This window comes from Aristolochia californica, unplaced genomic scaffold (genome assembly GCF_029961685.1).
Source record: "Aristolochia californica isolate CCGP_79_NKW_82.1479 unplaced genomic scaffold, dmAriCali1.0.hap1 SCAF_6, whole genome shotgun sequence".
Classification (NCBI taxonomy): Eukaryota; Viridiplantae; Streptophyta; class Magnoliopsida; order Piperales; family Aristolochiaceae; genus Aristolochia; species Aristolochia californica.
This window is the reverse complement of record NW_027182257.1, coordinates 4,819,597-4,835,125: the sequence shown is the minus strand read 5'-3', so window position 1 is coordinate 4,835,125 and position 15,529 is coordinate 4,819,597. Positions and strand designations below refer to the sequence as shown.

The 15,529-nt window shown below is 33.6% G+C and overlaps 1 protein-coding gene across 1 annotated transcript; it reads right to left on the bottom strand.

Moving 5' to 3' along the window:
• Positions 1 to 7,684: 7,684 nt before the first annotated feature.
• Positions 7,685 to 13,894, bottom strand: LOC137934927 (uncharacterized). The gene is made up of 8 exons (XM_068779519.1): positions 13,321 to 13,894; positions 11,693 to 11,832; positions 11,363 to 11,462; positions 11,151 to 11,249; positions 10,111 to 10,461; positions 8,726 to 8,818; positions 8,419 to 8,625; positions 7,685 to 8,240 (listed from the first exon to the last, which is right to left on the bottom strand). The coding sequence occupies exons 1-8, from the start codon at positions 13,633 to 13,635 to the stop codon at positions 7,980 to 7,982; spliced, it is 1,566 nt and encodes a 521-aa protein (XP_068635620.1). The 5' UTR covers positions 13,636 to 13,894; the 3' UTR covers positions 7,685 to 7,979.
• Positions 13,895 to 15,529: the final 1,635 nt, after the last annotated feature.

Genomic DNA, 15,529 nt, shown 5'->3' with positions numbered 1-15,529 from the left:
TAATGGTCAAATTCTCATTTTTTTTCTTTTCTTTTCTAGGGATTCCAAACATACCCTAAAGGTTAGAGGAATCAAGAAGAAACAAGAGGAATATTTTTCCTCCCTAAAAATGGGACAAATTGTGAAAAACTTTGGTCAAGGGGGAAACTTTCCAATGATATTTCTTCCAACACTTTCCTATTTGCATAAACACAATTGTAGATAGATGAGGCATCTCCCAACAACTGAATTTGATTCTAATTCTCATAAAGTTTAACTAAAAATAATTTATATAAAATATTTTTTATCAAAATAATTTAAATTAGTTAGTTATAAAACCATTTGTGGGAATCATAATATCTATAATATTAAATATAATCAATAATTCTTATGATTTATTAATTTCTCTTGAAATCATCATTTTGTCCCTGGGATGAGTTTCTCTTGGTGTAAAACCTCTCAACAATGTAAAAAATAAAAATTCTCCAAACTGGCTAGATGTAACAATCGTTTTCGCTCCAAAAAATTACATATCTCACATAAAACTCAGGTCAATTCCTAAGATCAAAAGAAGTGAAATCAGGAGGTGATTAGATTACTAGGCTCAAAGCCCAATTTCCCATTTAAGTGGACACCCGTCCTATGTGGTATACAAACATAATACTATATAATGATGTGACATCAAGCCAATGCAAGATCTTACATCCAAATATGCAACCAACTAAACATACAAAAATCTAAGTGAATTACTCCAATTTTTCACCATTATCGACCCAGACAAAATTTTGAGCTAGACACTCCAGGACGTAGTGTTGATACGACACCGATTTTTTAATGATTGACCACCAAAGTAGGGAGGCACGAATTGGGTCGGGGCAAGGTTTTTCCATAACCCTAACTCAACCCCATTCTTGCCTTTCCCCTATCCTTCGACCCCATTCCAGTCCTATCCCCAACCTATCCTTGCCCAAACCCATAAATAATGGTCCACAGAAAATTATTAACCAATAAACATTATAAAAAAAGTTTTTTAAATAAAAAATAAAAATTAACATGATGTATTTAAAGTTAAAACGACCTATTCATACACCATATATACCAAGATAGAACAAATAACCAATTCAAATTAAATTTATATGCATATAAATACAAATAACTTGTTCAAAATAATTGCATTCCATGATCCATTAAAATTTTTATAAACATGTAAAAATTATAAAAATCCTGCCAAGATACAAAAATAACAACTACCATGACAAAATTAAAATTAAAATAATCTTAATATACACCATATAAATGGATTAAATTTTAATTAACATGTCCAAAAAGAACTTCATGTGCATAAAAAAATACAAGCAACTAAATGAAATAATTAAAACCCCACCACATTGGATTGGATTATCAAGTATGACATAAACATCTTATAACATCAAATCAAAGTCATAAACAAATAACCATAGAAATCCACAACATCAAACCATTTACAACATACAATATCTCAGTCCTACAAATAACTTTTCACTAACAGTCATAAACATCTTATAACATCAAATCAAAGTCATAAACAAATAACCATAGAAATCCACAACATCAAACTATTTACAACATATAATATCTCAGTCTTACAAATAACTCTTCACAACTCACAAACTAACAGTCATAAACAAGTCAAGGTCCATCTTCAAATAGACAAGTCTTAGACAAAAAAACACAAGTTTATGAAAAAAAAACAATCAAAATTTATAAATAAATAATTATAATTAAAAATATAAATATAAATGTAAACTTACCATAAAATCAAATCAATATTTTTCATCATCACCACATAGTTTAGCCAAGACATATGTAGGAACACAAGTTTATGCAAAAAAGAAATAAATAAAAGTTAAAATAATATTATAAAATAAATAAATAATTATTAAGTAAAATTATAAGTCCAAGATTAAACTTACCAATGAATTCAACTCCAACCCAATCCAACACACACATCAAGGTCTCCATAGTAATTCGACATAAGAGTACTACAATAAGTACTATTCACTTTACCATATGTACTAAATCTAACTCTGATGAAACTATAGAAAAAGGGACAACCAATATACCTCTTGCTATCAATGACAATGTTGGATATTTCCTACCATAAGTCTTTCATCACATAAAAATATCAAAATATGAATTCCTAGGGTTTAAGGGTTCATCCGTGTAGAAATCTAATTCAAATCTTGATATTGGTTCACTACTACTATCTTTAATAAATGACTCAAATTTTGATACATTATTTTCTATTCATGCTTGTGGAAGATACATCCATCTCTACATTGGACATTCCCCTTTTCTTCTGATGGCATTTACAAAGATTCATGAACTTTATGAACTTATTGCCTTTCATCTATGTACAACTTGTGATAATAGAACCCAATTATGTCCAATTTATACCTCAAATCTAACACAATTCCAATTGGTAAAACTAAAGAATAATTTTTCCAATACTTATCAAATTTGTTAAGCATTGATTTTGTCACCAAAGAAATAACATAACCATGGATTCATTCCACCTAGTTAATGCCAACTTAATGGCAAAAAATTTTACAAAAAAATTGTTCAAGGTGGGGTATTTAGTACCTAAGAATAACTCATTGACCTCACTAAACACCTCCAATCTAGAACATATTTCATTTTCCATTTTCCACTCTTCTTAAGTTGGCAATTCCATGTTTAACTTTCATGTTGTTTCAAATGTATAAATACAACTTTATATTCTAAAGGCACTTGAAGCATCTTATAAGTGCAGCTTCATCTGGTTTTACAATCCAAAATAAATTTTTTTTACAAGAAATTCTTAATTGATGAGTTGTTTCTTCAAATTTATAATCCAATCTCTTCAAATATCTATTACTTTTTTATTTGTCCAAGACCTTCTTGAACAACTATATTTAAAATTTGGGCAGCACATTGAAGATGTAAAAACTCTCCATCCAGTAAAAGAGGGTGAGAAAGTTGTTCCTTAATAATGTTATACAAGCGTCATTAGTAGAACAATTGTCTACAGTAATGTTAGACAATTTTATTTCCATATTCCAATCTAAAGAGGAATTCAATTGAACTTCACACAATATATCTTATGTACGAGGAAAAGGAACATAAGCAAACCTAATGAAAGAAGTACAAATATTTAATCAACAATAGTGTAAATATAATATAAAATATGCAAACAAAAAAACAAAAAGTACGAAAATAAGTCTAAGATATACCTCAGAATGTGCTTTTGTAACTTCTGAGAGTCATCAATATAGCAAATTGTAATGGCCATGTACCTTGTCTTTTGCACTGAAGTTTACATTTTAGTCATGATGGCCACTCTACTAGGAAGTTTATCCAACTCATTCAATTTTTTTTTTACTATTATATATCTTTAAGAGATCTCTATTTAAAGTGGTACGAGAAATGGATTGACACAGAGGGTTCGCCTCCTTTATCATATTCCTTCAGTGTGGACTCTCAACTACAGACAATGTTTCTTCCTCTAATACAACCAACTTAGCGATATTATCTCTAAATCTCTCTTGATTAAACACATGATTTTTGAGACTTGTAGCTCTAGTAATTTATTATGTATGGAATAATAATTGTTATCGAATGTCAAGATTTTTCATTTTTGAGCACCTTCTCAAATTTTGAAAGCAAGTAGAATTTTTATTTCTACTAGGTGCTTTTAGTTCAACTTTACAATAATTACATCTAGCCATGTCTCATCTATTTAAATTTTATGAAAATATTTCTACACCATTGAAATTGATCTCCTTTTTATCCATCTCCCTTGTGTTATTGAATGTTCTGGAGCTCGGGTTGTACCATTCGCGGCTTGTCTAGAATTATCGATGGCTAGAATAGCATTATGAATGGCCAAGTACCTTCCTTTATGTACTAGTATTGCCTTCACTTACAAATGAATGACCAAATTTTCAATTGTAGCATGGTATGTCTTGTTGGCCTAGGTGGTTTCTCATAGCACAAGAACCCTTTCTTGGGAAATTCCATTATTTCAAAGCTCTAATAACTGAAATTCACACAAAAAGATTTCAATTCTCTTTAAGCCACGTGTAGTTCAATACAAGTTTTTTACAAATACAATCTCCCCAAGAGATTGGCTAGATTCTAGCTCTTGCTGGCCCTTTCTATCTAGATTAAAAAAGTTTTGGATGAACCTTTCACAAGTTGAAAAGAAAAATAGGAAAACTTACATTCGTAACTTGGAGAGTACCTTCTCCTTGAGATATCCAAGCTTCCACTTCTTTTGTAGCACAATGTAGAGTAATGGATCTTGTATAATGTGAAATGCAAGGAAAGGAAGGGAAAGAGTAGTGGATTTTGCAAGGTTGATGCTCTCTTTCACTCAAAAGTACTATAGAGAATATATGCAAGACCTAGAGAATAAAGGTATATAGATTTGCCAATAAATACTCATTAACTTTTTTATTTATGGTTTGGTGGGGCATTTGTAACTTCCTCAAGCCAAACTAGTTATTTTTTGCCCATTTGCAAAAATCAGTACATTGATTGATTGTTCGTTGTAAAGTGATTGATCGATCATAACGACTTTTTTTGTGTTTGGATGTGACTTATTGATCGATCTATTATTACCGTTGATCCTAAAAATTGAAGTCGATCAATCATTACCAAGGGATGATTGATCAATAAAAATTTCCTCTAGTTGTGCAACGCAAGTATGATCAATCAATGAACTTTTTATGATCGATCATGTTTTATGTCCCTGATTGGCAAGATTTTGTCTGATCGATAAAAAATATGGGATGATCGATCATTCCATGTAAATTTCACTTTTGTGGACAATATTGATCGATCAATCCAAATGGGATTATCGATCATGCCTTATAGCATGATATGGTCATGTTCTGGATGATCGATCAATTGACTATGATTGATCAATCATGTTTTATTGTCCTGGCCTGCATACTTCTGGATGATCGATCATTGGGAGATGTTGATCAATTACTCCAATGCCAGTTCAACTAAATTGACTTTTAAAGTATGGGAATGATTTAGTCTAAGTGCTCTAACATATTCTAATGTATATGATGTACCTAAACATGTTTATCTACAATGTATGTCATTAAGCTCTATGTACACCATTGTACTTTAAAGAAGGGTGATAGAAAAACTGAATGATTTAGTCTAAATGCTCTAACATATTCAAAAGTATGTATATGATGTTCCTAAACATGTCTATCTACAATGTATGTCCTAAAGCTCCATGTACACCATTGTACCTTAACGAAGGGAGTTAGGAAAGCTTTCTTACATTTGTGACTAAGTTTTGACATATAACATTGACACTTAAACTCTAGTATTCTCATTGTCTTCTTCTTAATGGGCTTCTTCTAGAGATGTCCTTCAATGTTGCTTGAGGTCTTGAATAAGTTTGATCGTTTTGAAGGTTTAGACCTTGAGATGCCTTGAGTCTTGAACGTAAAGTATATGAAATACTTTAGTTTGTAAAGTTTTAGTTCTATTAAGTTTTGTTATCATTAAAATCGATAAGGGAGTCAACCTAAGGTTAGCATGTCTCAGCCATAGAACTATAATTGATAACACAATCACCTCAAGAATAAGAAAATAGAAACAAAACATAATTTCACAAGGTATAAAACTACATATAGATTAAAAAATCAAACAGGTAGCTTACTAACCTCTTGATAAGCGGGTTCATTAGTGAAGATCGAAGATAATTCAACTCCAAATTGGTGGAGACACCAGAAGGAATGAATGAAGGAAAAAAAATAAAAGAATTTGGTTATGCTGTTAGGGCTCTGGAACGTCCTAGTTTTGATTTCCAAAAGTAAGTGAGAATCGATTAGGAGAAATGAGAATAGTGATTCGGGATTTGGAGAGGCAAAAATGGAGATGGATTAGGGTTTTTGTGGCAGCAATTTGAGATTTCAATACTTTCATAATTCAACAAGACAGCAATCATGGTGATAATAGGAAAGGGGGAAAAAACGATCAGGCTTCAGAGATGTATTAGGGTTTCATAAACAATTCGTGACATTGAGACTTTCATAACTCGACAAGACGACAATCACAACAACAGCAAGAAAAGGGGTAGAAAACAATTGGGTTTCTACTATGGTCCCTGATCTAACACAGTGATTCATAGGGAAGAAGAAGAGAAGAGAATAATCAAGCAGAAAATGAAGCTTGAAAACCTTAGGTTCGTTAAGGAGAACGCACACCCCTGAGCTCGTTTAGGACAACTCAAAACCCTTTGTTTAACCTAAATCAAAACTTACCTTTTCTCATTCATTTAACCCCTTAAGTAGGGTTTACACTAACAAGGGTTCAAGAGAAAGAATTAAAATAATGCCCCTGCAGCATACTAACTCATCAATTGAAATAAAAATGACATAAAAGTAAATAGAAAGAAAAGAAATTAATTTAATACTAAATGACTCAGCCACTGCGCTTCTGCATGACTCGGCCTTCTATTGAGTTCATAACATCTTCTAAGATATATCAGGGTTTCTGTGGCAGCAATTCGAGACTTCAAGAGTTTTAGAACTCGACGAGATGGCAATCTCAACGGCAACAAGAAAGGGGGTAGAAGGGAGGAAGAAAAAAATTGGGCTTTCTCAAGGAAGTCTAACTCTTTTTCTTCCAAAACTGCCTCTAAACTAAACTTTAGTCATTCATGGGGAAGGCAAAAACTTGAGTCTTTATTTCTAAATAACTAGATATTAATGTCTAAGTGAAAACTATCCTGTGTTAAAATTTTATTTTATTAAATACCCTGAGTAAAGTTATAAAACTATATGTCATTTAAATTTTTTAATAAGGGCATTGTAGGTATAAGTCAATGCCGGTTGGGTTCGGGAATACTCATCCCCGATGTGAAATCCAACGGGGTTTTTTCTAATTCCCATCGCTAGTTTTTTGTGTTGGGTAAGGTGAGGTTCCCCGGGAAACCGGATCCAATGCCCACCCCTACGCCAAATGATGAAATCTATAGAATCAAATAATACATACTCAAGTTGTTGAAAAACCATTCTGAGTAGGGCTACATAGCAAAAACACTAACAATTAAAGAATGGTCACATATAGTGATCTTAAGTTTATTAGTTGTGACAAGTAATTTTAGGATGGCCTTAAACCTAAATTTCACATGGTATAAGAGCAAATTTTGTGAGTTGACCAAGTCAATAGAAAAAGATAATGTGATTATTTTCTTATCTCATCTCTGTTAGTTTAGTTTAGTTTTCTTTTCCTTGATTACTGTCTTTTTTATTAATTTATCTCCCACTTTTAACTTCTAGATTTAGCTTCTTTGTTTAATTACTAGGATCTTTGTGTTTAATTCCCTTTACGGTCTACTTGGCCTTAATTTCCTCTACTTTATTCGGCCTGGTCCCAAGTCTCAAACCTTAATTCACTCCTTCCGTGTATCTGCCTATTTCACTCATCTTGTCGAATCCTAGTGTTGCAGAGATCCATCAAGACACTGCTAGCCCTAGTATGGCAGTCGAATGAAGTGACATACGAGGAAACGTCTACACACCCAGGAAGTGGTTTGGAGCTTGCAAAATGCCATGAATTCTATCGAAACTCCAAATCATAATTTCCAAACTCTTTTTAAACGAAAGAAATCAAGATCCTACCATTGGTTGGAAAAGAGTTGTTTGGTTTTGTGCTATGAATTCCACATCTCATGAAAGAAAATAAGATTAAGGTTATAGTGCAGAGATTTGGGCATCAGTACCAACATATTGAGCTACATTGAATCTAGAATTTATTTCTCTTCTTGAGACTCTCCCTCCCTCCCCATCACCTTAAAAAAACTTATCAGACCAGCTGATTGCATCGTGATCAATTAAGAAATGAACTTTCAGGCCACTATGACCTAACAAATGCTACAGAGTATTTTCCCAGCTACTAAAGAATTGAATTAGATGTGGGTATCATGTAATGAATCTTCCGAGTATGGAGCTCTAAAGGCCAGGAATTGATTCCAGATTGTACTTTGCAGGAGACATTGGAGCTTCAGTCTCAGCATTCTCCTCTAATTTAAGTTTCTCTGCGGCACCCAGATTCTGTAAGTAGGAGTAAGATGGGTTTGAAGAGGGCTCGGGATTGCTTATCCTGCTTGCAAGGAAGCGCCTGATCAAGCGTCTCAAGAACGGAGCCATGGTGTCAGGTTCATGTTCTAAATAATACATAATCCCTCCCATGCATAGACAGAAGAGAGCCACCTGAGATAATTAAGAGTAGGGATAACAATAAAAAATAGTTAGCATGCATTTTCTCTCTACTCAATTCTAATGTTGAAATGATTTGGCATGTTTTCTGCAACTAACTGGAGTAAGATGATGTTAAAGCAAATGAAACGAAGCTCCATAAAAAAAAAATGATAACAAAGATTACTCGTACCTCGGCATTCTTAATATCTGGAAGGAGATGGCGATTCACTAAGATATACCACAGGGAATCTCCGGCTCGGGGAAGCACATAGAGAGCTAACTCTGCTCTCCTGCCTTTCTTTTCCAAAAGTACAGAAAGGGCAGCTATTCCACCAGCAAACCAGTACAAAAGTTTGTGATCTTTTGAAGCCACCTTTCTATGTAGACAAATTACTCCCTAGCACCAAACAGAACTATCATCACTACCACTAAAACAGCATGATTCAAAGGAAAGTAAAAAAAGAATAGAAGAGGAAGATATATGATGAGATAGCTACCTGAAAGATGCCAACAAAAGCAGATAAAAATGTTGTTGATCGAATAGCATCTAGAACAGCCGTTGAGCTGACATGAAAAGGAGACTCCAAGAACTGGATATTATCAGGTCCAAAGTAAGAGATTAATTGCCAACTGAGTGTATACAAATTTAGAAACTTATAATACCAACTATTGACCATTTAAAAAAAGAAAAAAAAATTAAGCACTATGATACCAGGGAATACGAAGATCCAAAGTTGAGGCCTAAACATGTACCCAACTGTCCAAACACTTATGAAAATTGACATATAGAAGGGGCTTGTTGCTGGTGCCTCTGGCACAATTTTCTAGGGAAACTTGATTTGCATTTTCACCGAAAAAGAATAAGAAATATACAGTTGTTTCCTTTCAATAATAGGTAAACTTATTCATGGAAGTTATCAGTGAGACAAAAAACATAACCATACGAAGCATAATTTGCAGTTCCCTAATTTCCCTGACAAATATCAATTCACCAGATCATAGTTTTTCATAAAGATTTGCTTGTGTGAGTTTAAGATGAATTCTCATAATTCTGAAAAAGAATAAAAAAGATACAGTTGTTTCCTTTTAATAATAGGAAAACTTATTTATGGAAGTTATCAATGAGACAAAAAACATAACCATACGAAGCATAATTTTCAGTTTCCTATTTTCCCTGACAAATACCAATTCACCAGATCATAGTTTTTCATAAAGATTTGTTTGTGTCAGTGTAAGATGAATTCTCATAATTCTAAAAAAGAATAAGAAAGATACAGTTGTTTCCTTTTAATAATAGGTAAACTTATTCATGGAAGTTATCAATGAGACAAAAAGTTTAACCATAAGAAGCATAATTTGCAGTTTCCTGATTTCCCTGACAAATATCAATTAACCAGATCATAGTTTTTCATAAAGATTTGTTCGAGTGAGTGTAAGATGAATTCTCATAGTTCTGAAGATGAAACCACTTAAGATAATTAGCTAATGTTTTGCCTCCTCAGGTATGAATCTCATTCTAGCGCAAGAATGCTTGCTTATTTCCAGAACACCACCTCCCTTATTAAGTACATGTTTCTCTGATAGATGCCTTTTTAGTTTTCTCAGGTCTATGCAACACATCAAAACATAAATACATTACACAAACAGCTTTAGTTTTAAGAAAAAGATGGAACTTTTAGCATTCATCGTGGAGGAGGTAAAAGAAAGTGAAAAATAAACAATGATCAGAGATTGCTTCTAAACTAAAAATAAAGTATCAGATCACTTGCAAGTCCACAAATATTTTCAATAAAAGCAAGTCTAGTATGTTCCACAATTGAGCATTGAAATAATGCATATCACACTGTGTACCTATTCAGCAAATTCAAGAGAAGTAACATACCTTCTGTAGGTGAAGAACAACAAATGGTACAAATGTCAATGAGAAATATAATGGAAATGTTTTCCTAAAAGTTGCTGAAGCAGCACGTCCATTTTGAGCCAAACATGAGTTTGTGTCAGGATGAATTAAAGAACATGGGATAATGGAGGGATATTCCTCCAACTTTACAAAGCTGGGAGGCCTCCTCCTTTTAGATAAGAATGCCGACAAAGCAACAATGTCAACAGGAGAGCCTCTGCAGCTATCCTGGACTGCCTTGTATATTGGCTCTGCCACTGGTCCAGTCTTTTGGATAAAATCTTGATAAGCTTTAGGTAAACTCTCCGGCCGCATAACAAAGGCATACATGACCTGACACCGAGAATAATTTTGCATAAGCAAAAAAAGTAATAGCCAAGTAACAATGACAATAAAAATTTTTGTAGGCAATTCAGTTGTGGTAATAGATGGAGATCTTAAACCGTGCACTAAAGCGGACATAGTGAATCAAGTCGCTGGAAAACAATGGCAAGCATTATGTTTGTGATGAGAGATAGCGTACAACCCTTGTGCTAATGGTGGAAAATTAATGAAATCGTTGTCAAACTTATACTACAAATTTAACCAATACAGGAAAAAAGAGAAGCATAAAGAACTTTGTTTTTTATTTTTTATTTTTTTCCAAATTGCAGATGGTAAGTAACATATTGTGATTGTGGGCTTCTGGCACAGCTCATAAACTACAGAATCATGACGTGCAAAAATGATAAGTAATTGAACACTGGCAGTTCATGGATACTGAGCCAAGACATGTCAATCATCATCACAGACAGATCCTTCTTTCTTCACATTCTGGCCTTTTTTCCACATCATCTATGGAGTGGAGTTAAAGCATACAATTTAGATAAGGCCAACATCTCAATTAATACATATAGAAAGCAGAAAGCTATGCAAACATTCATCAGGGAATTCCACCTGCAAATGAAAAATAGACCAACCCTGAGATTGCAACAACAGTAGAATGCCTGGCGTGGGGCATAGTAGAATAAGATTTAGGTCACCTGACTACATGCTAAAGCAAAGAGCAAAGAATCTCCATGTCTCCAATGGCTACCCCAAAGATGAAACTTGTTCTTTGATTTTGCAGAATTATATGCACACTGTAGAACAGAGATGTAGAACCTGTTAGAGTAGGAAACAAGATTCAATTTGCATAATCTCTAGCACTAAAAAAGGGACACTAAAACAACTAATTTAAAAACTTGCTTCAGACCTGTGCAAGTCTTGCTAAGAGATACAAGGCAAGAGTGCGCCTCCGACTTGACCCATCTACTGCTAAAATGGATAGTCCAGCGATTGAACCTGCTAGAATTCTGCTGCATCATACTCCTTAATTAAGTCATCTACATTGGATAAAGTTCATGCACCACTAATACACAAAACCATCAGCAAGCACCCAGTCTCAAACATCTAGGGAAAAAAGGAACATGACATATATAAGAAGGCAACAGCATATTGCATGCACAACTGAGCCAAAAAGATAAAAAAGTGTAGGTATAAAAAGCATCTGTATTACAAAAAGTACAATGGAAGTAGAACTTACGGATTTAAAGGAGTCTCTTTCTTCCTGAACTTCCTCAAGAAACATCTGATGGCATGATAAGATCCAGTAAATCCCCCAAAAAGCAACCCAATACGACATGCTTCTTCTCTTACGATCAAATCTTTTTCCGATACAAGTTGCTACAAAAAGAAAAAATGTTGTCAAATAACTAAAGTCAGACATTCACAAACATAAGAGAAACCCCTCTAGAAAAGATTGACGTTAATAAAATGTTTCTAATACTTTCACCAGCTGCATAAACTATGGCAAAATCAGAGAGCATTAAAAATTGGGGAAGAAATATGAGAAGACTACTTTTCTGTAAATAAAAATGAGTGCATAAAAATTGCAATAATTTCACTTGAGCTTAAATTTTATTTGCCAAATCAGAAACTAAGAATGAAGAGACTATGTACATCGTCAACATTAGTAGGATTAGCAAATGAGCAAATCTACATTAAAATATTAGTATAGATGCCCATTTCAACCACCAAGGCACTGCTGAGTAAAATCGTCTACTAATCCCAGCAGAGACCCTGAAGCTCTGAAGAAGGCTTCTAGTCCCCCTCAAATCAACACTGCTAGCAGAGGTCTAGCATTTTTTCTTCAGGAAATACTTCTGAAAAGCTGGTGATTCTCTTGTAAGTTACTTTACAAGCTAAGTGGTTTCAATACAAGACGCCCAACCTATCATCAAAGGAATTACAGAACTGTGATTCTCAAACATAAATTGATCATTAGATAACCAAAATTACTGAACCTGGCAAATTAGCTCTTACAAATAGTTTGCATCAAGTACAAACCCAGTCAAAAAATTAAGTGCATTAAAAACAAACTCTTAAAGCTTTTTGAAAGATAGAAAATCCCCTTCAACACATAACTGCACTCAGGTCCTAGAAGCTAACAGACACTATATCCTAGCTCATGCAACCCAGGTATTCAGGACCCCCTAACTAGTTGCTAGACGTTGGACCCTGTACAATGTAGAAGGGACACAGATATGAAATGCAATATGTGGATGACTTGTAAGTCGATCTGAAAATTCTAATTACTGGCAGTGGTAACAAATGGAAAAGATTTTAGATAGAAAAGAAAAAAGGATCGAGCCTTAAATAGTATTAAGATTAAGATTTGGCACAATGGCCACAAGGAGGGTCTCTAGTCTGAGATCTTGGATTCAAGTGTCACCAGAGGCTTTGGGTGTATTGTGTGCGTATTACTATCAACATCCGGAAAATGTAAAAGATTTATATTTTATAGGTTCCCTTTACTATTGAAAACAAGGGACTAAAGACCTGCTCACCCCACGACTGAAGGAAAAAAAGGCACAACAAATTATACGTATAGACTCCACATTGCTAGGTTAAAAAGGAAACGAGGCTACCCTAAAAAATGATACCCCAATAAGCACAACAAGATATAAAAATTCAAAATTCTATTTTTGTTGAGTTCCAAACCGGTGAAACATTGAGCAATTGGAGAAATTCAAATTCCTAATCCGAAAACCGATACGAACACACACAATTTCATCCATCGATCAGAGACAAATAAAGCGAACCGAGAGGAGGAAGAGGAAACAACAATGATAAACGACAGAACATCGAGAAATAATTAGGAAGAAAATAGACCTTAAGATCGAGAAGAGAGGAGTAGGAGTGCCGCTTAGCAAGCTTGAAAGCGCGGAGTAGGATACCGATTCCCGCGCGAACTCCGTAAGAGAGAAGGAAGCTCTGGCAGAGGTTACCGATGGCATTGGCGACACAGGAATCGTCAGGATGATCGCAGGGCGGGTATTTACCGCGGGCGTGTCTCTGACGGCGCTGAAGCTCCTCGATGGCATCCCGGAGACGGCGCTCGACGGTTCCGTCGGAGACATCTCGATCAAGACGCGGAGAGGGAGGGTCGTGGGAGGAGGTAAAAGAGGGTTTGGAGAGGAAGGGCATGACGTCGAGCAAGCGAAGGTGGTTTACTCTTTCCTCTGCAATTCTGCATCTGCTGCAGAGAGGATCGGGGAGGTGCAAATTGCTGATAAATGATGTCAACCTTACTATATTTCGCGCTCAAATTTGGTGGCGACGCCGTGACGCAAAGACAAACGATTACAGGCTTCTTAAAGGTCTCGTATGTTGATTGGGCAACAGCAAAAGTTGCTGATATTAGCAATTGATCTGTGCTGACTGCTTCACTGCAAAACGGATCTTCATTAACGCACGGACGGCTGCGTAGGTTGTTCGAGTCAATCGGTTCAACTAGCAAACCTGACTGAATTGGTCGGATTTTATCCTCACTCTAGGTCTTACGAACCAGCTCTAAATTGAATCTGGTTCAACCGGCCATACTCTTTACCCCTTCATCAATTATTGTAAATGTAGTATTATGTATGTTGTTATATGATGTTTTACTGGCTTCTTCTAATGTTATAAACATGTTGTTATATTTTTTACAAAATTTAAAAATATTATATTTTTATTACTTTTTACTATATATCGTTTATTTGCCTTGTTTACAGAGTGTTAACTGGGTAAATAAATAGAACACGAAATGCCTTAAAAGATAATCGAATGTCATAAACATGTTGTTATATTTTTTTTAATTTTTAAAATATTATTTTTTATTACTTTTTACGATGTCTTTTATTTGCCTTGTTTACCGAGTGTTAACTGGGTAAATAAATAGAACACGAAATGCCTTAAAAGATAATCGAATGTTATCAACATGTTGATATATTTTTTTTTAATTTTAAAAATATTATCTTTTTATTACTTTTTACTATATATCGTTCATTTGTCTTGTTTACCGAGTTGTAACTAGGTAAATAAATAGAACACAAAATGCCTTAAAAGATAATCGAATGTTATAAACATGTTGTTATATTTTTTTAATTTTTAAAAATATTATTTTTTTAATACTTTTTACTTTATGTCTTTTATTTGCCTTGTTTACCGAGTGTTAACTGGGTAAATAAATAGAACACAAAATGCCTTAAAAGATAATCGAATGTTATCAACATGTTGATATATATATTTTTAATTTAAAAATATTATCTTTTTATTACTTTTTATTATATATCGTTTATTTGCCTTGTTTACCGAGTTGTAACTAGGTAAATAAATAGAACACAAAATGCCTTAAAAGATAATCGAATGTTATAAACATGTTGTTATATTTTTTTAATTTTTAAAAACTATTATTTTTTTAATACTTTTTACTATATGTCGTTTATTTGCCTTGTTTACCGAGTGTTGACTAGGTAAATAAATAGAACACGAAATGCCTTAAAAGAATCGAACATTATAAACATGTTGTTAATTTTTTTTAATTTTTTAAAATATTATCTTTTTATTACTTTTTACTATATATCGTTCATTTGCCTTGTTTACCTAGTGTTAACTAGGTAAATAAATAGAACACAAAATGCCTTAAAAGAATCGAATGTTCTAAACATGTTGTTAATTTTTTTTATTTTTAAAAATATTATCTTTTTATTACTTTTTACTATATATCTTTTATTTGCCTTGTGTACCAAGTGTTAACTGGGTAAATAAATAGAACACGAAATGACTTAAAAGATAATCGAAACGGTATACGGATAGCCTTATTTTATTTTATCCATATACCATTTATACCCTATTCATCATTTGGAGTGAACAACTTGTTGGGCCTCATTACTCTTAAAATAAGAATTTGACATCAGAAAATGAATATAATCACTAATATTCAAGAGGTATTGGTGCAATTTCATGAATTTTAGGCTAAGAAGTCCTAAGAGTTGGAATGGAGCAACAAAGATTGAAAATAATTTTTTTTTTTCAATTCAGAACTTCAACTACTATGGAT